The sequence below is a fragment of the Hyperoodon ampullatus genome (genome assembly GCF_949752795.1).
Source record: "Hyperoodon ampullatus genome assembly, chromosome: 2".
NCBI classification, from domain to species: Eukaryota; Metazoa; Chordata; class Mammalia; order Artiodactyla; family Ziphiidae; genus Hyperoodon; species Hyperoodon ampullatus.
This window is the reverse complement of record NC_136915.1, coordinates 95670242-95697618: the sequence shown is the minus strand read 5'-3', so window position 1 is coordinate 95697618 and position 27377 is coordinate 95670242. Positions and strand designations below refer to the sequence as shown.

Below are 27377 nucleotides of genomic sequence, written 5' to 3'. Positions count from 1 at the left end.
AGTAGAAAGGGACAAATGTCACTCTACAGCTGCAGGAGCAGCAAACTGGCCTTTTCTTTGGACACACCTATTCTCATTCAAGTCAGACAGTTGTTTTCTTACCTTCCGTGAACCTTTATGTCGGAGATGGCGTAAAAGTAGCGTGCCAAGTGTAGCTCGTCTACAAATATTTCCCCAACGGCAGGTCTCAAAAGCCTTATCCTCAGGTCTGTGACAGTAAAGAAATCTCTGAGTTTCTTGGTCGTATCCAGTTGTCCGTAGAGGGAAGCCATATTGCGTAGCCAAGGTCCGGCAAAAAACGCGAACCTATCTTTGATTTCAAAGTGGATTATTTTGCTATTTGTCATATACCCTGTGGAGTACTCTTCAGTGCAAATGATTTCTAAGACCGTATGCTGTGATAAATCCTTCACGGATTTAGGATCCATGTGAAAAGCATCTAAGCAGTCTGTGGCATAATACTGATAGGGCTGCCATGTTCGTCCATAATCAAGAGATTTCTCCAGGATCATTTGGTCTGGACGCCCCGATTCAAAGGTAATAACTATGTTGTCTGTGAGCTCAATAGTTTTGCTCCAAGACAGAGTGATGTTAACCTGGAGAGGCTTGGGATACTCTTTCCAAGTAGCAGACTGCCAAAATGTAGAGGGATGTCTTCCTTCAAAATCAAACATCAGCTCAGGTGGATGTGCCAGCTCCGGGGTACTTGCATCACACTCATTATTGCACATGTAGGGGTTGCCCTATGGAAGAAGAACAAAAGAGCGTGCATCAAAACACTGGTCTGACACAAGTTGCCATATTGCTGATGCTGAGTGGGAGGCTAGGAGAAATAGAAAAAAACCAACAACAACCTGTTTGCAGTAATCGTTTTTATTTGCCCTAACTGGATTCTCCTCTTCAATAGCTTAAAAAAAAAAAAAAAAAAAAAAAAAAAAAGAGGCAATATGGTAATTTTCTTGTCTTATTTCCTTCCATGGTCTTTAAGAAATGAAAACAGTTTATTTATCCCATATGTGTTAGACCTATAATGTGATCTCAGAAGCACAAAGACACTGAGCAACTGTCTAACAGCTCAATACCTCCGCATCCTCTTAGAAAGATGTTATAGAAAAGCAAGGAAATTCCTCCATGCCTCAAGGACATTCCTCAAGAGCACAATTTTTTAAGAAGCAATTTTTCAAGTAAAGCTTTAGAATTAGCAATGAACCGTAAATACCTGTGCCCTGTTTGGGAAACAGTACCCCCATACGACATCCAGCTTCTTTTTGCTTCACCTCAAATCCATCATACTTAACTGGGCCCCTGCTTCATAAAGCTTGCTTTTAAAGCATTTACTTTGTTCACCACAAATCATTAAAATGTGGTACACTACAGGCTCTGGGGCTTGGTCCCAACATCTGCCATCCTATTAGCTAGACACAAGGGGATTGCTCAGGAAAGACTTTGGGTGGGGGTGTGCTCCAACTTATCAGGACAGGAAAATCCAGTACTTAATTAGAAGGTTTTTGCAGAGAATCACAGCCACTTGATGTATTACTCTGTGTCGGCCCATGGTCAGCTCTCTGTGGATGTTAGCCATTATTATTATTTTCCCTCACACAAAGGCTAATTCCTTCACAGTCTACTCTAACAAGAAGCTGAAAATAAGTCTCCTTATCATATATCACAACAAGTTATAACAACACTTATGCAAAACTAAATGGCTGCTCTCAGTTTTCATTGGTAGACTGATTCTATGGCAAACAATTGGCTCCCCAATTTTGGTTTATTTTGTGTTTTAAAAAATGGTATCATTTGGAGTCAACTATTCAGGTATTTCTCTATTACCCTGTACTGGTAATTATAAGCATGAATGGGTGAAAGAATCGATCCTCTGACATTGTCCTTAGGCTTTCTCTTGTAATTACAACTAGATTTTTTCTTTTTTCTTTTTCATGAACTGAGACCTTTTCATCATATCTGCAGGATGCATGAGCTGGGTCTCAAATAATGAATTTACACTTTAGACATTAATGCTCAGTTACCAGCTGACTCCTGTGAAATGTAAGACAAACATTGGAGACTTGCTTTGGCCTCCCTAGAGGCAACTTTCTCCTGCCTAGTCAGCTAATACTTTCACTCTCTCTTTTCCATTAATGCAACTGAATCCTAAAGCTGGCAACAGGTTTGGGGGTCTGAGTGTAACTGAGATGGGGTAGGAGAAAGGAGAGAAGGTACATTATTTGAGGACCAGAAATGTTTTAAAAATACATTCAAGGCATCAGTGATAATGGAAATGTTTCTGTTCTCTCTTGAATTTCAATTCCCTATTCCTGATCCCAGCATCTGTGGCACTATTTATAGTATCCCCCTCATAGTGAGCCAATGGGGGCAAAATAAGTTTCTGTTCCAGGTGGAATAAATCACCAAATTTATTATTATTTAAACTCTCTTAAGCATACCAGAGAGCCAAATGCAGAGCTCTGCAAACTGGCAAAGGCTTTTTATGGAGGGCTATAAATATTGTGGAATCTGTCAGGATTTATAAATTCTAAATATATGGAAATGCACACTGGAAGGGGTCAGATTTACACAAATCACACCTTCATTTGAAATTTACTGGAAAAAATATGGTCACTTCAAAATCTGTCAGCATGTAGCCATCTGCACAATCATTAACTTGGATGCTACCACCTTTCTCCTGACAAAAGCGTCTTCATCTGAGGTCAAGGGTATTGAAACACAGGAAATCAACTCTGCGGGATACACCAAAGTGAGTTATCAGACATTTGTATTAAGTCTTGTTGAAATATAGCATTTCTTTGATTTCTGCTTAGATACACAGAGCTCCTCAGATGGGGCCAGGGTCTGTGACAAAAAAGGAGGAACAGCTAGCTGACTCTGTGTGTGGGTCAATACTAGTAAACCTGTCTTAGAAAATATGCTTGAAGATATCTATTTACAAAGCACTCGTTTCTACATTTGATAAAAGGTGTTGACAATACCCAGCGTTTATCTAGCACTTATAGATCATTTACTTTACATACATTATCCTGGGTAATCCTTTTCATCCCTACCTTATGGAAGAGAAAAGTGAGGCATACAGAAGTGTTAAGTAACTTGTCCAAGGTCATATAACAGAGTGAGTAAGGGGTGGAGCTGGAACCCACTTTTCCTGCACCTGACCTGGCCCATTCAACTCCTAAGTCAATGGAGTTCCCTATGATGCAAACTAGTCTTGGAAACAAGAGTTGGCTGGTAGAACAGAAGAGCCTGTGACCAAATGAGTTTGGAAAACACAGCCTAAGGTCTTCTTGCCTTGGAGAGCCCTAATGAGCATTATCATACCTCTGAGATGCCTTGACGTTAAGAACCTTCCTTAGCTTCATATACTACCTAGTTTCAGAAACTTATTTGGCCATGGAACCCCTTTTTGTTTTAGTAACCCCTATTTATATACCACATAAGTATAGATTCCTGGAGAGAATCCTTTGAGATTCTCTGCTTTGTATTTCTCTTAAAATTGTAAACATGTGGATGGATGCCAAACAACAGGGCACAACCCGAAGTTTTAGTTGTTTAATGAAGACATAGCCACATCCAGCACTGTTTGCTTTTGTTCCATAGAGGGACACCCTTCCACTTGGGCTGAGAAGACAGCCAGACCAGGATAAATGCTTACACCTACATCAAGTTGTCAGCCATCAAAATGCATGCCAGGAAAAGGGGAAATTTTTGTTTCTTTGCACTGATCTGGTAGTTTAAGCTTCATGTATTCAGTAATTATTTATTGACTGCCTACTGTATTATTATATTTAAGGTACTTGTCTTGGCTCTCAGGATACAACAGTAGAAAAATCCAAATCCTTGCTTTTAGCAGAGCTTCTGTCTTAGTTGGGGAGAGATGCACTAAAAAAACCAGATATATAATGCTTTATAATGTTACATGATGATAACTGCTATACAGAAAAATAAAGCCAATTAAAGGGGAGAATGCTTTTGGAGAAAGGATACTGACTGTAATTTTATATTGGGAGGTCAGAGAAAGTCTTGCCTCGAGAATCTGACATTTGAGCAGATTAAGAACAATTCCCAGTTTACACAGGAGATAATCAGAGGTTGACCAAAATGACAGTTTCGTCCTTCATCTGACTCTACTCCTAGTGATAATTTCAGCAGCATAACAATTCATTGAAACTGATGAGTAAACAAATCATTTCAAATGGAAATCTACACCAAATGACTGTAGATACCAAAACCCAAACAAACAAACAAGAAATTGAACTATTCTTATTTCATAGCATCTGTGCTCTTTTAGGAGATTAATGATTTGATGGCCATTAACATAACTTACTGAGAGATAATGACATTGAGAGAAAATTAGCAGAGGGGAAAAAAAATGATTCTGGTTCCCTAAGAAGAAACCCTGCATGCTGGGTGAAAGAGTAAACAGAGGAAAAGAAGAAAGCCAAAACTGAAAATCTTACCATTCTAGAAAGAGAAAGCTGGAGGTGAGATTATATGCTAAAATATTTAGTGTAAATGTTTCATATGGGTGTGATCTGTAGTACAGCACTGTTGTTACAGAGAATTATCTATATGAAAACAATTGCTGTTAAAGGGATTAGATTAATTAAAATTTCAACTACTTCAACCACACCCTAAATCTCTCTAATACCAGCAGCAATAAAATTTATATCAGAAAAATAACTTCCTCCTACTTGTGAAAGCAAAGAACACTTCTTGTTGCTAAATCTAACAGATTCAGGCATTAGCAAATGTAAGCATTATTTTGTGGCCAGCAGGCAGCCTTAAATAGATCTTAATTTAAGTCCTACAAGCAACAGATCCTTAGCTGACTGTCTATGGACAAAGCAGAAAATATTTATGACTGTGCTGATAATATTTATACCATTAAGAGATGCCTAAATAATTAAACAGATATTGCTGCTAAATATGTTTATAACAATTAGAAGAAGATTGTGATGTTTAATTTCATTTAAAAAATAATGTAATATTTTACCACTGGGAGAACTGAAGTTAGTTATTAATTAGCAATTTGTAGCCAAAGTGCAGTGTTATTTATTATTCTTCTTTAATGTCCTTTCAGAACTTAGAGGAATAAATAAAATTTTAGATATGTTCGTACTGTTTCTATGGACAGAAGTGTCTTCCTTCTGGAAAGTGACACTTTGAAAAGAATATCCTTTCACCTAAGATCTGCTAGATCCTTCAGAGTCAAAAAAGAAAATCCTATATAAGCAGTATATAATGTAATACTTGTGGTTCCTACCACTGTGAACTTGCTTTTCCGAGCTTTACCTATTGGCAAAATATTGGTAATGAAAGTTGGAACCATAGGGAATTCTCATGGGAGATCTGTTACAAACTTGTAAGTTACATGCCAAGCAGGCATGCAACTTACAAGTGGCTGTGAGAAGAATTTGAGTTAACACTTACATAGATTGTGAAAAACACTGAGACAGAGCTGCCTCCCAACCCATTTGCATCTGGCTCATCCTTGCTTGTTTTATTGGTAAGGGACAGTAAGAAAAAAAAAAAAAAAGACACAAAGGCAAAGGGAGTAGAAACTGCATTCTGAGATAGCACTCCAGACCTGTTCCCACTGTGACTTTGAAATGGACATCACTATGGCTTTGCCAGTGCAAGGCTTTCGAAGGATGAAGAAACCAGTAGCACAGTCCACTGCTCACCTCTCAGACAGACAGACCATGAGCAACATGCTTTAGCTGCTAGGCTGGGCTATCGCCTTCAGGAGGTGGCTTTTTCTCCTCTTTAAATACAGCTCATTGGGAGCCAACCAAGCAGGACAGTTTTTGGGAGGCTGGTGATTGACCTCTTTATATCAGAAGGGTAATTTTTGATTGGAGGGACCTCCACTCCCAGTCCTTTCTTGGAACTTCTTGGTCTTGGAACTTCTAGATTTTTTCTTGGCTCTAATAAAGGGGAAAGGCCCATCCTTTATGAATTTTCGGATGAAACTCAGACTACTCTGAGTATGGGAGCTGATGTTTAATTAGTCATGCTGAGGTGCCCGCTTCAGGCCTTACAACTTTGTTACTGACATAAGGGAGAACAGAGAGAAATCAGACCCAGACGTAAGAACAATCCAAGATAGTGGGTATCTTTCCCAGAAATCTGAAAGATAAATACCAGTGCCACCAATACTGACAAGGCTTGATGACCACAGCTATGGGGATAGACTCTATATATCCTCAGATGAGAAAGGCCCATAAAGCAGTGTGTTTCCAGTTGTCCATTGTATCTTTGGAAACAAAGGGCAGCAATCTCTTCAAATGGCACTGAAATCTTACTTTGTAACCTGCCCTATTGATTGGCATGTTGGGTCCCAATGTAGGGCATATACATGGTAACAACATAGCCTGAATATTATGGGACTGACCCAACTAAAATATTCTGAAACTGGTGTTACAAAAGTACCTATGTATTTGTCAGAGCATGAATCCCAACTTTTAGTTTGGGAAATACAGCCACTCTAAGAATGACAGAAAATACAGAATTTTGTTTTTGTAACTCTGAAGTTAAAAACCTACTACTCCATTTTCTAATGGAACCCCTTGCTCATCACAAAGATTCCTCCCTGCCACAGACACAGCCTTAAGGCCTGACTGAAGCTGCTGCTTGTTTCCATCTGCTCGCTGACAGCACTAACCATGTGTGGACTTTTTTTTTTTTTTTTTGCGGTACGCGGGCCTCTCACCGTCGTGGCCTCTCCCACTCCCGTTGCGGAGCACAGGCTCCGGACGCGCAGGCTCAGCGGCCATGGCTCACGGGCCCAGCCGCTCCGAGGCATGTGGGATCCTCCCAGACCGGGGCACGAACCTGCATCCCCTGCATCGGCAGGCGGACTCTCAACCACTGCGCCACCAGGGAAGCCCGGGACTTTTTTACTCAAGAATAAAGACGGGAGGGCTTAACTTTTCTACAACAAGAATGCTAGAAGCCGTATCACAGATTACGAGCCATAATAGACACCGGTGTAAATCCCTGCAGAGAATTATGGTTAGGATTTTCAAACTGGTGAAGGCTGAAGAGGTCAAGAAGACCAAGTTTCTAAGAAGGAGCCAATAAAAGTCTAAAGCCACAAGCCACAAAAATGGATTCCTATATAGCAATCTAAATCATTACTTTGTATGTACTGAAGAAGAAATAAATATTCATAGAATCAAGTGGGTTCAAAAGTGAATATCTACAGAAAACACTGTAGTAAGCTGACACTATTGTAATGGGTAGGGCAATTGCTTTTTAAAATTTATTTTCTTTTTTTTTTTTTCTTTTTTTTTTTTTTTGCGTTATGCGGGCCTCTCACTGTTGTGGCCTCTCCCGTTGCGGAGCACAGGCTCCGGACGCGCAGGCTCAGCGGCCATGGCTCACGGGCCCAGCCGCTCCACGGCATGTGGGATCTTCCCGGACCGGGGCACGAACCCGTGTCCCCTGCATCGGCAGGCGAACTCTCAACCACTGCGCCACCAGGGAAGCCCTAAAATTTATTTTCTTAATAAACATTGCTTAAAAGTCTTTGGTACAGTATTTTGCCTTATAGATAGTCTCAAAATAGACCAAAACACAGACACTTAAATGTTAATAACACAAAGCTGAAGCAAGCTGTCAGCAGTCTCAGTTAAAGTAATTTGAAAGAAACAAGGTGAATAAAATACCACGAAGGTAGGAATGTTCTGCACCCTGATGCCATCATGCGTTGTGAGAATTAGTTTGAGCATTTTGAATCCTGAAAGATCAGATTTGATTCTCAAAAATTGCTTCCTTTTTCTCTCACGTGAGAAAGTAAGTCCAAGATCTGCTTGATGTCCATCTTCTGAAAACCACCAACTTTAAGAGAGTATAGGAAGACCAAAGCATCCTCTGTTGAAGTGATCACTTAATCACAAGAGACAGGAAGGTATCTTCCCAATGTGACACTCAAATGTGATTGGGTTTTGGTGTGTCTATTCTGATTTCTCATACTCTTTATTTCTTTCAAATGTCTCTCTTCCAATTTCATTAGTTGTTTACTGTGTACCATTGCTATTTTTAAAGTATTGTGAAAAACACAGAAATAATACAATAAAATATTTACAATTTAGTAGTGAAGTTTAGACCTAAACAAGCAACAATCCCATGTTTCTCAAATTGGTTACTCATGCTCTCAGAGAGAGCATCAGGTGTCCTTGAGGGTAAACAGTGTCACTAACAACCCTATACAACTTCCTGGAGTTTCACCCCTTGGTACATAATTAAACATATTTTTATACTAAAAATAGAATTTTATGGAGGAAGATGCAAAAATAAATGTACAAGTGTGTTTTAGGAAAAGATACAGAGACATTTCAAGCTTGGAGCAGATTTGGATGTAGGTGTCAAAGCCCACTGAACAAGAGTATGAAAGAGGAGGAGTCTGGGGGGCTCAGCTGGGTGATAATTTATTCTACTCCACCACCCTTCCTGCATATGATACTTAATCCAAACCACCCTGCAGTGGTTGCAGCACCACTAGCCTTATCAAGGCTGAGAATTGTGAATTAAACTATCCCAGTATCAAATCCCAGTCTGAAAATATTTGCTGCTCTCCACCCCTATGGTAATCCAGGTAGTATTCTTCATACACTAAAATCTCCATGTTTTATTTTTTTTCAGACTTTAAATATAATGTTTTTAATATTCAAATTAATGCAATCTTATAGTAGAGTTATTATCCTATTATTTTATTAGTGTTATTTTTTATTGGCATATAGTTGCTTTACAGTATTGTGTTAGTTTATATTGTACAGCAAAGTGAATCAGTTATACATATAGATATACCCCCTCTTTTTTGGATTTCCTTCTCATTTAGGTTACTACAGAGCATTGAGTAGAGTTCCTTGAGCTATACAGTAGGTTCTCATTAGTTATCTATTTTATACATAGTATCAATAGTGTATATATGTCAATCCCAATCTCCCAATTCATCCTCCCCACTTTCCCCTTGGTATCTATACGTTTGTTCTCTACATCTGTGTCTCTATTTCTGCTTTGTAAATATGATCGTCTATTCCTCTATCTATTATTATTCCTCTGTTGATGGACATTTAGGTTGGTTCCGTGTCCTGGCTATTGTAAATAGAGCTGCAATGAACATTGGGGTGCCTGTGTCTTTTTGAATTATGGTTTTCTCAGGGTATATGCCCAGTAGTGGGATTGCTGGGTCATATGGTAATTCTATTTTTATTTTTTTAAAAAAGTGAAATTGTCATTCTCCTTCCACCAAGTCATAATATATACTCTGTATGCAACAGCATATAAATTTTAAGTTGTATAAGAAATACCTGGTGAGTGCAGTCCCTACTCATCAGGAATTCTTTTTCAATAGATTGGGTTGCAGATTCCCTCTAGACCACACTTTGATAAACACTGGTGTATTGTTTATTAAGAGCCAAGGCAGATCTGGGGTAGATCTGCCTAGGTTTGAATTCCAGCTCTACCATTTAACTATTATGTAATTTTTGACAAGCTACTTGACTTTTTTGAGCCTTGATTTCTCCTTCTTTAAATTCATATAATAATATGTACTCCATGATGTTAATCTGAGATAATAATGCATGTTAAGTGTTTAGCATCTCCTTGGCAGGCAATGAGTGCTCAATAATTAGTAGCTAGCATTAAACGTGCTCTTCCCCCTGTATCCCTTGACACTGAGAATGACACCAAGTTCTTCTATTTCCCAAGTGGGAAACGTGGGAATCATTTTATTTTAATTTTTCTTCAATCTGTTCACCAGCCAAGTTCTCTACATGCAACTCATCACCACAGCTTTGTTCACAATGCCAATGCTGTCCTTAGTTTTTAAAAATATTTTAAATATTTAAAAAATATTCTTCTCCTGAATTACTGTAATAGCTTCTTTATTTTTTTTTAACATCTTTATTGGAGTATAATTGCTTTACAATGGTGTGTTAGTTTCTGCTGTATAACAGAGTGACTCATCTATACGTATACATATATCCCCATATCTCCTCCCTCTTGCATCTCCCTCCCACCCTCCCTATCCCACCCCTCTAGTTGGACACAAAGCACTAAGCTGATCTCCCCATGCTATGCGGCTGCTTCTCACTAGGTACCTATTTTACATTTGGTAGTGTATATATGTCAATGCCACTCTTTCACTTCGTCCCAGCTTACCTTTCCCCCTTCCTATGTCCTCAAGTCCATTCTCTACGTCTGCGTCTTTATTCCTGTCCTGCCCCTAGGTTCTTCAGACCATGTAATAGCTTCTTAAATGCTCTCTCTTCATATTATATTGTCTTCTTATAATCTATTCTCTACATAGCTGCTACAGTAATCTTTCTAAAATCCAAACCTAACTGTATCACGCCCCCTCTTAAGGCTCTTTAACAGACTTCCCATTACCTTCAGGAATACAATGCAAATTCCTTAGCATAGCTTGTAAGATCCTTCAGATTTGGCCTCTGTATTTTTTATATTTTTACTCACTCATATTCACACCTCTTGAGTCAATTGTACCAACCTATGAGTATATGTGTATATACAGGGGACCATATGCATTATCATATGATTAATCATATTAATTCCAATTGTTTATTTTTATGTCTCCTCCACTAGAGTTCTATGAGAAGAACTGGTACATAATAAATGTGCAATATAAGTTTATGGATCTAAAGAAAATAAGGAAAGCAGAAAAACAGGAAGCCAGGGAGGAAACAGGATAAATTAAGTAAAATATGGTATAAGATAGGAGGGATTTGCCCATAGGTTGGTGATTTGGGATCAAACAGATAACCAAGCTTAAAGAACTTCCTAGCTCCCTAAGTTGTAGATGGAATTTGTTTGATGTAATACACTGTGTAAAAAAAAGAATAAATCCAAACAAAAACAAAGAGTCCAACTCCAAGTGCAGTATGCCTGTGTGTGTGATTGATATAGTTACTGGGACTTCTGGTGAGTCTGGAGGACAAAGACAAATGGCATGAGCTGCAATTATGTGCCAGTCCTTTCCTGGTGTTCATCTGATCTTCATTTTTCTGCATCAGTCACAGCAGTATTTCTCCTAGTGGCTTTAGAGCCGAAGATCTCTCTTCCTTATCCCATCTTGTCTTACTTATCCAACCCACAGCATCCTTCTGAGTTTACAGGAGTAGCTAAATACCAAGAGCTTTATTTATTCTTCGACAATTATGGAAAACTAAATAAAATTAGGAAGGAAGAAGCAGCAAGTGAGGTGGTTGTAATTAAAAAAAAAAAAAAAAAACAGGCATGGAAGTGCCTCAGTAATGCAAATCCTTGAAAGGATGTAAAATGTGTAAGGTGGAAACTGGTGGACAAAAAGAAAGTGCACATATTTTGCTGGAAAAGAGGGAAGTGGTCTCTGTTTATTGCGCTACTGCTTAAATGGCTGTCCTAATTACAGAGATCCTGAAAATTCTACCTGGGCCCAGAGGTTGATTCTTAAGAAACTAATGAAGCTTATACCTCAGAGCCACTCAATTACACAAGCTGCTTCTCAGGCCTTGTACCTAATTCTGTGTTACATTTTTTGCATTTCTCTTTTTAAAAGAGGGTTCCAGAACTGCATAGGCTCTAGGCTCTTAAAACCTGGTATTGCCACTGTCTGGGACACAGGTAGTATATTTTAGGGCTCGCTAAACTAAAACAACTCTTCTTTCTTCCTTCTTATTCCTTCTTTTCATTTTCTTTTTTTTTCCACTAAGATGGTCTATTCTCAGCATTTCCAACCTTGAAATACATTTTCTCTAAATCCAGTTTTCTTGTCCAAGTTCATACCATTATATACATGGTTCATACCATATTTATATCTATGAACTAAATTGATATATAAATATTTATTACATTTATAATAACCACTATTTCATTATAATGTGAATGTATTTTATTCACATCAACAGCTATATAACTCTCTTGGTGTATTACCAACAATAAACATAATCTTCATTTATTTGTAAGGCTGGAGTGGCTGTTAGTTTACCAGAGCCACTATCAGGAACCAAAACAAGTTAAATGACAAAAATTATTAAGCATTTCTCATCTGCCAAGCATTATGTTGATGTTATAGATTAGCTTATAATAAGGTTGATTCTTCCTTATCATCTATAATGTAGCAGCAAGACAAAATTGGAAAGATGTATCATTTTGAAAATAAAACGTTTTATTATAGAGGGCTTTTATTTGGGTAGGTTAAATAAAAATGAATTGTCTAGTTTTCAGAAAATATGTGCAAAAATTTATTGTTAAAGAAAGGTATAAAAGTTATAAAGTCATTATGAAGGATTTAGAGGAGGCAGAGTGCTGACTTTCAAAGATGTCTCAGATTTGCATAGTTGAAGAAGACATTCTCTTTTTGGAATGGAGAAGGGATCAGTGATCCCTGAACACCTTTTATGGTTAGGAATTGTGAGAGGGGCTTTATATTTGTCATCTCATTTAATCCTAACAATTCCCTATGAGGAAAATATTATTCTAATTTTATAGATGAAGAAACTAAGGTTCAGATATGTCATGGAACCTATTCAAGTTAGGTATCTGTAAAGACGAAAATGAACCTAATGTTTGATAGGCCAAGGCACGAGCTGTAAGGTAGTGGAAGATAAGTTTGAATGTACCATGTGAAATTGATTTTAGAGAGCACTGAAAGCCGGGTAGAAGTGTTTGGGTTTGAATAACTGGAAAACAGAAAGTCATTTGTGGTTTTTATAGCAGGTATCTGATACACAGCTTTCTTCACTGGTTTTCCAGATTCCTTTCTTGAGAAAACAAAAGGATCAACTTGAGTCCAATATTAAGAGTAATCTTAATATTAAGAGTAATCTTGTTCAATTCATGAAGAAGAATCAAAAAGTAAGGTTTAGTCAGAATTCTAGAAGTGGACATGCAAATAATCCTGGACATATCTTATTCATCTCTGTATCCTGCATAATTCCTGGCACACAGTAGACAGTCAATAAATGATGATCAAACAGATGAATATAATGCAAGTTGTTTCTGTAATTAGCTTTTCTGTTTAACACAATATGAAAATTCTCAAAAATTGAGGAAGCAACTCCACATCTTCTAATGTCCTCAACTCTCTATATGCTGCATGATTGCTTCTAGAACAACAGGCAAAGAAGACTTTTCTCTTTATTTAGAGAGACACTGCCCAAATCTCAAACATTAGTTCGTACTTCGCTTCCAAATCAAGAGGTCTTATTGTGAAGCCAGAAAGGATTCAAAACTGGCCTAGAGTTAGGTGAGTCTATTTCCACTGACGTCTAGAACAGGGACTGAGACATCCTTAGAAATAGTGGAATGTCATGATAACCACAGTGCAGGATGTAATGAAAGGGAAAATAGACTGGACGTAGGGAGGTAAGCTAGGAGGTAGCTTTAATTAACTAGGTGTGAGAACAAGGAACTGCACTACAGTGAAGAAAATGGTGATGCAAGATTCTGCAGGAATTAGATTGATTGGAAGTGGAGAAAAAAAGGAATAGAAAGAATCATTGGTAACACCAAGGTTTAATGCCTGGAAGAGAGTGAAAATGTTGGTAATAAGGTATCTGTCTGAAACTAGTATAAGACTGACCCTCTATTACTGCCTATCCCAGCAGAGTTCCATTTGTAAAATGTTAGTTTGATATCTAATGTTACTGAAAATCAAGAAAATGTCCCAGAGATTTAATTCATAATGTTCAACAAAACATCCTAAATTTCTCCATCCTCATTCCTCTCTACATATCTCACATGTCATAATTACTGATTTCCATATCTTTCCTACTTCATTCCAAGCTCCCATTAACTTGGTCTCAAACTTGGCCTGCATAAGCTTCCTTATCTCTCTTGGTTTCTCACCATTCCTCTCTTTATCTTCTTTTAGTTACTGCCTTCCTATTTCATTACAAATCTAGCTAGTCTTTCTGTTTTCTCCATATATCTTCCTTACATATTATTCTAGTTTAAAAAATAAAGGCCCAAGAGCCTAGAGGGCAAAACAGAATACTCAGGAGCCAGTGCAAGGAGCTGTGAATATTCTTAAGGAGCTAAATAGACCCAACCATATTTTCAACAAGAGACTAGAGCTGGGAACTGCAACCCAAGGAATGAATAAGGTATGTTACCCTTCCCAAAGCAGTCACAAGAAAGTGGAACGCCAACTACAAATGAAGTGGGAAAAACGCGAATGGAAGAGGGAACAGGGCTAAGTATTAGAAGGTAAACAGAAACCAGTAAAAATAGGAGCAGGTTAAGAATAAGTTAAAGATAAGCCTTGTGAGGTGCAAACTAGTGATGCATGGGGGTGTTAGTGTTGGACAAAGATGGAATCATTATTTTCAAGCACAGACAGCTGAAACAAATAGTTTTTCTATCAAGGAGTATCAGCCTCTCCTGTAGTGAAGAAGAGCACAGAACCATTTTTCTCGGAATTCACATCCCAACCCCATGTGAATTCTTTATGACTCTGTTTTCTTGTCTATGTAATAGGAATAATAACAGTATATTTTCATAGCATTGTTGTGAGGAATAAATGAGCTAATGTATAAAAAAGCTTAGCATGGTGCCTGGCATGTAGTAAGACATTAATAAGTGTCAGCAATTACTATTATCATCATCCCTGTCTTCACTATCATCGTTGTCCCTAACTATGACCTTTCCAACTTGTCCTCTCATAAAAGCCTTCTTTTCAGAGTCAAGTGTTGCCACCAAATAGTTTAGTATTCTGTTCTTCAAAGTGGACTAATAAAATGGAGTTAATCTCTTCATAGAATACATAGAACAAGTCCATCTCTTGAGACTCCAAGTGCAAGAACACTATTCCTATTATTTATGTTGTAACTATACAATGTCCCAGGACAAATATAAAATCATCCCCAGATGGGTCTTACTGAATACCTTATCTATCTCTCAGGATCAAACCTATTAGAGTAGCTATGGCCAATCTAGGAAAAAAGAAAAAAACCCACAGTCCTCCTACCCTGCCAGCCAACTCAGAATTCAGTGTAATTAAAATCCAGATGGGAAGAGATCATACCTGAGACTGAATTCATACTCTTGAATTTATGAGCAAAATGAACTTGGAGAAGTTCTCTAACTTTTCTGGGCCTTTGTTTGCTCAAGTATAGTACAGAGACTACATCTCACTCTCAGGTAAATATTAAAGTAGCTAATACCTTAAAAAAAGAAAAACCACACAACACAGAAACTGAAATATAGTTGGCAACACAGATTCATTTTCTTCCACTTCTATTCTCTTGTCCTTTTAACAGTTCACACCTATGTTTTCCAGTATGGTAGTCACAAGCCACATGTGGTTATTAAGCACTTGAAATGTAGCTAGTCAGAAATGAGTGTGATGTAAGTATAAATCACACATTAGATTTCAAAGACTTGGTACAAAAAGAAAAGAATGTAAATACCTCATTAATAACTTTATACCGATACATGTTGAAATGATAATATTTTGGATATTCTAGGGATATAGAACATATTAAAATTATTTTAACCTGTTTCTTTTTCCCTTTGTTAAATTTAAAATTACTTATATGGACACCTTATATTTCTATTAGACAATACTAGTTTAAACAATCAACCAGATGTGATTAAGGAAACAACTCTCTGGCAAGTGAACTTTCATAATGGTCCTTCTACTTCTTGTAGCCTAGATTGAAATAACATTTGCCATCAATGCCCATAGGCACTTGAAGTCCTTGATGTGTTTGCTTCGGTAAACATGAGTACAGAAGGCATGGAAAACATAGCCTGACCAGCTGGTGAAAATGAAACCTAAGATGAGAAATAGAGTAATAAGGGGTCTTTGAAGAGTTGTCTGAGATTTGTGTTTTTCATTGTTGGGAAGGCCAAAAGGAGAACAGCCACAAGGACCAAAAAGTTCTTTTAAAATTACATGAAAAGAATGTGAACTGGATGGTCAAAAATCAAACTGCAACAAGGATGCACTTAAGTGCCTCCAGAAAGGTAATTAGAAATTCCTCAACCCCAGTATTAATAAATTATTCCAGAATTTAGGGGTAGGGGATGGAGTTACTCTTTCTGGAGGAACCTCTTCTGGACCAACCATGTAGGAATTAATCAACTCCCCTAGAAGAAGGAAGAGTCCATGTATTTGGTTATAAGTGTGAACACATCATTTACTTAGAGCTAATTTTATTGGCAGCTTATAACCCACATTTGAGTTTATAAATACAATTAGGGCAGTCTAAATATTTGAATGTATGTAGAGGAGAGACATAAAAATTTAATCTGACCTCCAAGAAAATGAAAAGGCAATTCCTATCCTAGATAAAAAAAAAAAAAAATTTCAAAAGACCAGTAGTAAAAAAAAAAAAAAAGATTATATGATCAATAGTGCCAGATATTTGGGAGAAGATAAGGAATAAGAAAACTCTTTTGATTTGTCTTGAAAGTGGTTGTCAATGACCTTGGAAACTTGTTATAATAGAGTGCTGTGGCAGAAGCTATTTTACTAGAGAATGGTGGAAAGATTAAAAAAAAGGGGAGGGCAGGGCTTCAAAGCATGCATTGGAGAGGTCTGGAAATGAAAGCAAGGAAAACGGGATAATAGTTTAAATGGGAAAAAGGATCAAGCAATGCACTTTTAAGACAGATCCATTTTGATGACAAAGTGCAAATAAATGTAGTGGGAAGGGAAAGGATAAACATACTCATGAAAGAAGGTTAAGTGTGGGACTAAGTTGCTAGTATCTACATTATAATTTTGCAAACACAGGATGTATTCCCAGTGCAAAAAAACTCTCTTATTTATTGGCTAAATCTTTTTAGTCAGTAGCCAGGATGCTCTATGACTAAAATTATTGAATAAATGTCTCCTTTAGTTCTCACCTTCTAATTTCATTAATCTGCTGTGGTTAACTCTCACTTACAGAAACCAATATAAGGATTGATTTTAGGCAATTGCAGATCTTCCTCAATATTAGTTCAGGGCCATATCAGGAGAAAATCTACTTGTCTTGAATGGATTGCACTGGTCTACTCAAATGATTTCAGAACTGGGAAGTCAGAAGATATTTAATTTTAAATATTAGATTATTTTATATTGGACTTTGGATCTAACATTAGATATTAAAGTGTAAAATCACATTGTCCTTATTGCTAGCCTTCTTTTTATCTTGCTGCAGGATCAGTATTGTTTTAGTACAGTATTTGATGGCTCATGAGCCTACAGGGTGAGGGAAAATATTTATACTACTTATTGAATGGTGGACAGCCCAAGATTTAAATTAAATTTTGCCAAACTTTAAATGCAGTAATTTATTAACATCTGATGGCCAAATCATATTTTACTATTGTAGTAAAAGAAATATCAAACAAAACAAAACAAATACCAGGCTAAGCTAAAGAAGTGATGAATATGATTGTGAGTATTTGTGGCGTTGCCTTCGAAAAGAAGCTTTTCCACCAAGAGAGACCACCTCTGTACAGTTTGGTATGTTGACACCGTAAGGTAGTAAACAAAAACAAATAGACAGGATAATTACAGGGACCTGAACTCATAAGACCAAAGCGGGTTGACACTACTTTTCTACTGTACTATTTTGATATATATTAAGAATAATCAGTATTGAGCAACTTAAAAATATTAAAACCAGAAACAAAATGTGCAGTTTTAGATCCCCAAATGAAACATAAACATTTGATTTTTATTGAATTACAAAAAAGGCCCAACTTTCTTTAGAAACAATATCTAATGCTACAGAAAAATACCTAAATACCTAATGTTGTTTCAATTTGTTTAAAACAACAACAATAAGTTAACATTTATTGTGAATCTATTTTATGCCAGAACTGTTCTAAGTACTCTATTCCAAATACTTTATATGAATGAAATTATTTGATTCTCAAAACAAACAAACAAACAAACCAGTCCTATGGGGAATGTACTGTTATTATTCTAATCTTGCAGCTGAGGAAACTGGGACTTAAGTGAACTGCCAAGATTGCACAGCTAGTAGTGGCAGAAAGTGGGCAGAACCAAATCTAAGTTGTTGTTTCTTTATGATAAAAATATTGGTACACTACAGTAGTTCCTGAACAGAACCTAACTGATATTTTACTTTGTTTCAGTCCCTGATAAACATATTCTCTGTATAGCAAGAGTTTAAAGTTCTTGAAAGGATCAGATGCCAGGCAGGTTAGCAATCACTGGATTATCATCAATGGAGTACAGTGGGAACTGGGTCCTAGGAATAAAAAAAATTATCAGAATAGGTGTTCCTACACATAATCAAGACAAAGCAGGAAGAGTGAATTTGTGGCAAGTTCCAAATTGTGGAGTAGATCTATTTTAAATCCCTTTTATCTAAGACCAGGATTCATCCTAGAAACTGGAGTGGATCTAGGCATGCAAGTCTTACCTAAAGCCAAGATACAACAGTTGCATGGATAAGAAGAGAGCTGAGGCTAAGACCCAAACAGGGCTTATTAAAAAAGACACAAGGTTCTTGGTGCAAAGGGGAGGAAGGACATGGTCTTAGGAAAGAAAAGAGTCAGTGAGATGAAAGGTTTGGAATTCAGAGGTTGAGAATTGGTGTCCAGGATCTTTTAGTGATTATATTGGACTCTATGGGAAGGGATGGCAAATAGCAAGCAAAGATGATCTCTAGAAAACTTGAATAGAGCAGGATTTCCCAAAGAGATCTTCAAGGAATGTTAGTCCTATAGGCGCTCTCCCTCATAAGAACTCACAGTGCGATTCTGTATTAAAGATGAGAAATCACATGGCAAGGAAACCTACCTAATTTTAACCTAGCATTTTCCAAACTTACTTGACAATTAAATCCTTTCTAATTAAAATGACATTGAGCTGCTGTTGCATAGAGTAGACTTTGGGAAACACGGGTGGATACAGTTAAGAAGAGGGCCAAAGTAGCTCATTAGGGGAGTTGAAGAAAATACTGGAACATCTATTTCCACATGTGTTACCTGTGTTACCTCATGCTATAAACTGCTTATTTTGATATGTTTTATACTGCTTAAAATGTATTAGTGCAAAACATGTATTCCATTTTTACATAAAAGAATATACATATATTGAGGGTACATTTTCCCTACCTTTTACTGATGATGTGCACATCAAATGAGTTTGGAGACAACCAGGAGAGGAAGAAGACCACTTGGGGTGGATGTTCCCTACCAAAACGCAACCCTAATCTATGGGAACTGAGAGGCTGTTCCTGGTTCTTCCTCTACATTTGTTTCTTTTGCTGTTTGTCCAGGATGAAGTCTAGTGCCCCACAGAACCACTCTCAACCACTGAAAGCTGTTAGTGGTGAGTACTAATATCAACTTAAACAATGGTATATTAAGACTTTCATAGATAATAAGAGTTCTTGCTACCTCAGAGTAAATATGAAAATAAATCTAAACATAATGTGGTATTTTTATTGCTATTTCACTTTTTAAAATACATATGCCAATAATTAGTTCAGGGTATTAACAGAACATGAAAGTAGAATGTAAAATTTGTTAATTTTTAAGACACAGATAAAACTCCCAAATTTAAAAAGAAGAAATGGAGCACTTGCTTGATCTGGATTGCTTTTAATAGGACTGAATATCACAAAACAGATCTAACTGCTGTTTCTAACTTAAAAAAAAAAATCTTAAACATTGTCTGCAATTGTCACAGTTTATTGTCTTCAAGTAAACAGCTGTCTCAATTACAACAATCATCTAGATTCGAGGTCACAAACTCAAAGATCATAGGAGTCAGGCAGGCAGAGTCAATCGATGAAGTATACTGTGTGTAAAGGAATGAGTGTGGGGTCTGGGGGGATGGGGAACTCAGGCACTGGGTGAGGGGAGCAATCACCAGTCAGCTCCAGCTGATTGTTTCCACAAAGGAATTTAGATCCAGTTCTGCCACATTCTCTAATTTTTCAAGAGAAACTATAAAAAATTCAGATTTCAGGTGATCTCTCAGTATTTATAAATTTATTTATTTTTTATTTATTTTATTTATTTATCTTTGGCTGCATTAGGTCTTCGTTGCTGCGTGCAGGCTTTCTTTAGTTGTGGTGAGTGGGGGCTACCCTTCGTAGCGGTGCGTGGGCTTCTCATTGCAGTGGCTTCTCTTGTTGTGGAGCACAGGTTCTAGGCACATGGGCTTCAGTAGTTGTGGCACATGGCTCAGCAGTTGTGGTGTACGGGTTTAGTTGCTCTGCGGCATGTGGGATCTTCCTGGGCCAGGGGTCGAACCCGTGTCCCCTGCATTGGCAGGTGGATTCTCAACCACTGCTCTTTTCTACCCAAAATCATCTGAACAATCAGGGAGCACTGGGAATGCATTATCTCCTTTCCCTCTGTTCCTGCTCCTTCCACTTCTTCCAATTTTAAAAGACTTTCAATTTCAAAATTTTTCCAAGATGCATATTAGTAGAGAAAATAGTATAATGAACCTCCTGGAACCCACAACCCAAGGCAACACTCTTAATAAAGTGTTTTTACCATCTGCAGGATTTTTCTCCCAAGTTGCTAATACCTATTTTGCAAGTTTTGATGCTTATATTTTCTTGTTATTACTAGAAGATGCCAATAGAAAGTTTTTAGACAAGAATCGAGAATCATATTCCTTCCTCCTATTGCCCTGAAATGGTTTGTTTTTTGAAACATCAAGAGGCTGCCCTTGTTTAGTCGTGTCAACAGGAATTCCAGCAAGGTTTGTGCATGTGCAGGCAAAGACAACTATGTCACAACTGTCACCTGTTAAACAGCAACTGTAGGACACTGATTGGAAGATGAATCCTGACTTTGTCAAGGTTAAAATGAGGATGCGTTCTTATGTGAACATCTCATAATTTCCCCCCAGGAATACTAGAGTTGCTCCACCATCTACAGGCCTAAGAAAGTGCAGATGAGAACTATGAAGAAAGGTAATGTTAACTCCTGTTGAAGCAACCTAACTTTTCTGTTCTGAAACTTATGAAATTCATAAGCACAATTTTCTATAATTTAAAAATTATAACAAGAAAACATTTCTATCATTACCCTGATTACTAAGTTACCTGGAACATGATAAACTCTTTCAACTGCTATTTTTGGGTCTTTTTCATCCCAGAATTCTAAAATACATATTATTACATCTTTAATGATTAATTTTGATCCATTTGTTGAGTCTATAGGTTTTACCTTCATGACTGACCTCTCTGCCCATTATACTCTGTCTCATTTTTTAAACCCGTGATTTCATTTTTTCAGTATTCTGGGTATGGCTGATTTGATTATTTGCAATGTCAAGTCTGCTTTTTACTACTTTCAAATAAGATTTTTCTTTCAGTTATTGGCATTTTCATTATGTAGCATGCTCTTCTTACCCAGGCCTGCTTTTGCTCAATAGAGACAATGTCCTCTTTTATTTCATTAAGAATAAAAAGTAGGTAATTTCTAAAACCATGTCCTCTATTTCATGAAATAGATCAGGTTTATTTCTGAACCCTTACAACTTGGCTCTGTGTGGCAGAATTGCTGCTATTGCTATTCATCTTTGAGATTGATGTGTTGATATTTTCATCCTTGAAGTTAAGGTTTTGCTTGGACATCTTGAGCAGCAACAATTGTTGTCCCAGGGAGAGAAAGATATTAGAGAAATGATCATTCCCTCTTAAATTTCAACCAGTGGTTCTCAAATTTCAGGGCACCTAAGAATCAACTGGGGAGCTTTCTAAGAATGCAGATTCCAGGGCTCCACTCCCAGTGATCTTGGTTCAGCACAATTAGAGTGGGGTTGCCAGGAACCACCATTTGTTAAATGTTTGATATGATATTTTCAAACATACACTAAAGCAGAAGAATAATATAGTGAACCACTTTGTACCCATCACCCACCTTCAACAATTGTCAATAGTCTGTTCATCTGTGTCCTCTTCTATTATCAGTAACCCCGTTTGATGCTTTCTGTTTTATAATTTTTGCTAGAATATTTTAGATCATACCACAGACATCAGTTCATTTCACTCTTAAATCCACAGAATGCATCCCTAACTTTTTCTAACACATAAACACAATGACATTATCACATCTAACAAAATTAACAATAATTCCTTAATATCTCATATTGCATGATCATATTCAAACTTCCCCTGGTGATTCAAAACTGTCTTTTACAGCTAGTTTCTTGCATCATGTCCCCAAAAATGTGCTTATTGCATTTGGTTGTTATGTTGCTTATGCTGGAGCAGCTATTCTTAAAACTTGTCTTCTAGGGCCTGGATAAGATGTTAGCATAGGAGCCCTTCAAGGAGTAAAATGGTTTGACAATTCTTGACTTCCAGCACTGATAGAGATGGACACAGCAAGATCAAATTAAGATGTGTGTCAGGAAACGAAGTTCAGGGCTAGTTGAGGGAAGCCTCAGTTCAGAATGAGTCTGTAGCACAAAGGATACTATTTACTCCTCACACTATTAAATGATATAGTTAATATATGAAATGTGCTTAGAGTGGTCCAGCATACAGTAAGCTTTCAATAAATGCTAGCTGCTATTGTTATAATTACTCAGTGGGACACAGGGAATGAAGTTTGGAGGGCTGGTCTGTGATTGAAAGCAAAAGGAAAAACTAATTAGCATTTATATGTCTTTTGTGACGTAATGTAGAGTTTGATGGCAGGTGACAGAGGGCAAATGCAAGAGAGAGAGCTGAATGGAGAAGTGGGAGCAGGATCTATAGTATAAAACAAAGCAGGGAGGACAACATGGTAATGAAGGTAATTCTCTATGGGGTCCACCTCTGTCCCATTGGTATTTCAGGCACAATAGAGACCCAAATGAATTCTCATTCATTTTTGCAATGTGCTGCTGAAGCATCTTTCCTTTTTTAGTTTTTCATAGGTAATTTAAGCGGAATTAGGAAGAGAGGCTGCTGTAATTAACATACAACACTTCTAGGCACTGTGCTAGGAATGAATAATATGAAAAAAATTGGGATGAAATTCATGCCCTCAAGGAGCTCATGGTCTAGTGGGAGACAGGTAAGTGAGATTTTATAAAGCAATGAGATTTTATGAAAAATTTATTTTGTGATAAATCTAAAGCAGAAGGGGATGCAGAATGCTATGGAAACAGAAAATAGGGGATGCTTAGCTGGGCCTGGGAACAAGGGGAATTTAGGTAGGGTGACCATATAATGTAGCATCCAATTCTCTGAGTGTGAAAGGTGGTGCTAATAATAATTACAGGGAGATAGCGGTTATAAACTAAGCCCATCTTTGACAGGCCAGAATGGTTGGTCACCTCGATTAGGCCAAAGGAAAACTCTGTAAATCAGGTCATATGTGAGTTTTAAAGGGAGAGAACACAGTCACCAGGGAAGAGAGTGTCTTCTAAGTACAGGAGGAGTGTGTTTAAGGACAAAGAGCTGTGAGAGACCTGAGATTGCTATGGATCCAGGAAATAGCTTAGAAATAGAATAGTCTGGAGTGAAGGGCAAAAAATGGTCAATGATGAAAGAAGAATCTAGAGTTGGGACCAGGCCATGAGAGAACTGGTCAGCTAAGCAGATGAGACTGAATTTTATTTAAAAGTTATTGGGCATCATTAAGGGGTTTTAGGGAGGGATGTGATGTAGTCAAATTTGCAGGGAAAGATAATAGCAGTAAATGCAATTATTAAGGTTCCTTTCTATGACATACACTTTCAAATGTAATGCTCTCAACAAACTAATGGTATGCATATTATTATCCTTATTTTACAGCCACATAAAATGAGTTAAATAATTTTCCCATAAGAGATGGAAGTGGAACTTAACTATAGGTGTATCTAACTCAAAATCTGTGCTACACTCAACTTTGACAAAAGGTTTGAGGGCAGTTTGGCAGGGAGCCAGGGTAGTGAGGCAGGGAGTCCAGTGAAGTAGCTATTGAAATCCAGGCAGGAATTATGACAGACACTAACTATGGAAGAGGCAGGGGGATGATTAGGAATAAATAGTCATGCCATATAAAAGGAATTAACATAAAAATCATAGGACTTGGTTTGCTGAGTGAGTGGTGGTGGCAATAAGGAGACTTGAAGAGTCTAGATTTCTGGTTTGGGTGCCTGTGTAAATGGTAATATCCCATTCATCAAGGCAGGCAATTAATTGAAGGAAGATTTAGGCAAACTCAATGAGTTCTCTTGTCAAAAGTTTGTATAAGATTACTGGGTGATGCTTGGTAATAGAATATGTGAGTCTGGTGTTCACCAGTGAATCATGGAAAACTATAATAAAATGGAAAGTTCAAAAGGTTGACGATAGAACCTGGGTAATCAGGGACAAATACTGCAGTAAAGTATAAACAAAGATGTTAACATATCTATTGAATTAGGCAACTAGTAGCTCAGTTTTGGAACCTAAATTGGATACTGTATCTTTATACTTGTTAAATATTATACTAGTTGAAACAACTTTGAATCTCAAGTCTGTCATCTCTTATATTAGCTAGCTTTTTCTGCTTTGCATCATTTATTTACTTTATACATATATTTCTATATGCATTCATTGTAATAGCTATAATTTATTAAATGCCTGCTATATTCCTGGTTCTTCATAAACATTACTCTTAATTTACAAACAAACCTGCAAAATCCATATTATTGTCTTCATTTTAAAGATGAAGAGATATAGTGTTCCCGTAACTGTAATTCAAAGAAGGAGGAACTGAAACTAAGTGGGGCAGATATCAAGGACTGTTCTCTTCACATTTATGCCACAAACCTACTGCTCCCTTCAGGATTCAACTGCATAAGCCAAATGCCACCAGATGCATCTTCATTATGGCACAGGAAAACTAGTGACAAACAGTAAGGCTATTTGATACTTCCCATCCAGGGGAAAAAACTGGATTATTTAATCCACCATAGAAGTAAGAGGATCTGTGAATATGAAGCAAAGTGAAGTTGGATATTTCCACAATGAATGAACAAAAAGAACGGACCAAAGGTATAGGTAACAAAACTTAAAATAATCACATCTAAAGAGAACCAGAAGAAAAGAAACAAGGTTGAGCAATATATACAGGAATATCAAAGTGACACAACTCACTCCACTGGGCTCCATTTTTAAAAAGGCAGGAGTATAAACAATTCATCCTGCACATCCCAACCAGCTCTAATGTAATTACACAACTGCTTTCTGACTTTGAAAACTGAACACAGTGTAAAATCCATGGGATGACTTTAATTAAAAGTTATTTTCAAAAGCAAACATGAATGGATTTTGCAAAAGGGCAAGTAAAAATCAGATGGCTGAGTGTTGCAAAGAATTCACTTATTGGGTGCACTAAGGTTGAAACTATTTTGGATGAAAAATCTTCCGAGTCCCATCAGTTCAGGTCGTTTTACATGTTGGAACACCCTGAACTTCAGATGAACTCAGACCCATAGCACATTATGTTTTAAGGTAATGTTACAAAACAGTGGATAAATAAATGATACTAACAAAAACATGAGGAAAATGCTGAAGGATTCCAAATGAACATGAAACAATTGTGAACTCTCACTAATCTCTGTAACTCTCCTGAAAAAGCAAAACTATCCTAACCTTTAAACATGAATGGCATTAAATGGATTACTTTTTCAGATCCCCTGTTTTGCTTTATCAACCACGATATATAGCAGCCACAACTACTGAAGCCTGCGGGTCTAGAGCCCGTGCTCTGCAGCAAGAGAAGCCACAGCAATGAGAAGCCCACGCACTGCAACGAAGAGCAGCCCCAGCTCGCCGCAACTAGAAGAAGGCCAGGCGCAGCAACGAAGACCCAACGCAACCAAAAATATATAAATAAAATAAATGTATTATTAAAAAAAAAAAATATATATATATATATATATACATACATGTCCTCTTACAGTCTAGCAAAGGTGCTATTACTGACTCACCAATAATAGGACATGTGTTTGGGGTTGTTTCACAGTGTGTGTAGCTGCAGGGGCGGGGCGGGGGGTGGGCGGTGGAGTGCAGAGAGGGGTGGAGATAATGCGCTCTTTTACATTCACGCCCTGAACTGGCCCTGCCTTGGTTAAACATATGGCAGTGAATGGGCATGCAGCCTGCAGGCACACCAAGCGGCTAACTATGGAAGACCCTTGAGGATGCAGTCTGGAACTCTGGCCTCATTAATACCATGCTCTAGCCCAAGGGTTCTCAAATTTTGGTGCGAGTTAGAATCACAGGTGGAGTAGCTATTAAAAATACCAGCCCTTGGATACCACCTCCGTCCTACCAAATTAAAATATCTGGAGGTGGGGCCCTGCATCTCTGCTGTCCTCAGGCTCCACAGATGATTCAGATACTCACCACAACTGCAGAACCACTGCTCTGGCCACCAGGCTACACCTCATTGGCCAGGACTCTGACTACCCTGTAGCAGATGGTGCTGACCGACAGCAGCTCTGCTCTGGTGGCCCAGGTACTGGCTGCTGCTGCCTGTCTGACTTACTCTTTCTTTTCACAGTCCTTTGTCTGCTTTCTACCACTTGGAAACAAAATAAAACACAAAACCAATATACTTTAAAAATTATGAAAGTAGAAAAATATGAAATATGTACAGAAGAAAAATCACTTATACTTGCACCATTCCAAGATAACCACTATTAATGCTACAGTGAATTATTTTCATTGTATACTCAGAGAGTTACAACCATCCTTTTATAGAATCATGTGCCCCATTAAAAACAATAATAATTTTTATTGAGTGGTATGTATCTTGTGCTAAGTACTTTATATTCATTATTTTGTTTAATCCTCACAGCATCCCTATAAGGAAAGCACAAGTATGACCCCATCTTATGGACTAAAAAATGGGAGCTTAGAGAAGTCATAGTAGATCATGGCAGAGTGCTGGTTTGAACCCAGAAACGCAGTCTTTTTCTCACTTTAATATCTGATATACATGTATTTCCAAGATATTGAAAACATTTTATAAATAACATCAATAATGGCTGCATACTCTTCTATTTTAGGACTCTACAACTTGCTTACTCAATGCTCATAGTCCAACAATGGATTCTAAATTGCTGTAATGTTGCAATGAATATCTTCATGAATTTGGCTTTATCTGTGTTTCCTATTATTAGGAGAAATTCCTAGAAAATGAATCAATATGTCAAAGAGTATAAATACGTAAAAAATATATAATTCTCGATGCACACTGACAGGTTGCTTTTAAGAAAAGATTATAAAAATTTCTGGACAGTTTTTTCATCTACTCTGGCCAAAATGCTTATGTAGCTATTTCTCATTTTTCCTGATTATAAATAAATCCTAGGTGACCATATTTGCACATTTATTTTTGCCTGCGTTTCTGATTATTTCTTTAAGTTAAGTTTCTAACGATGGAATTGCTGGATCAGTGGG

At 37.4% G+C, this 27377-nt stretch overlaps 1 protein-coding gene across 2 annotated transcripts in view; it reads right to left on the bottom strand.

Moving 5' to 3' along the window:
• The window catches only part of NTNG1 (netrin G1), a gene marked incomplete at both ends in the record, with an annotated part of 332626 nt that overhangs the window by 163865 nt on the left and 141384 nt on the right, over positions 1–27377 (bottom strand). For both annotated transcript variants that reach the window (XM_079697497.1, XM_079697498.1), the window contains one exon: positions 103–743. In XM_079697497.1, coding sequence (XP_079553623.1) covers positions 103–743 — 641 coding nt within the window. The remainder of the gene's footprint in view (positions 1–102; positions 744–27377) is intronic.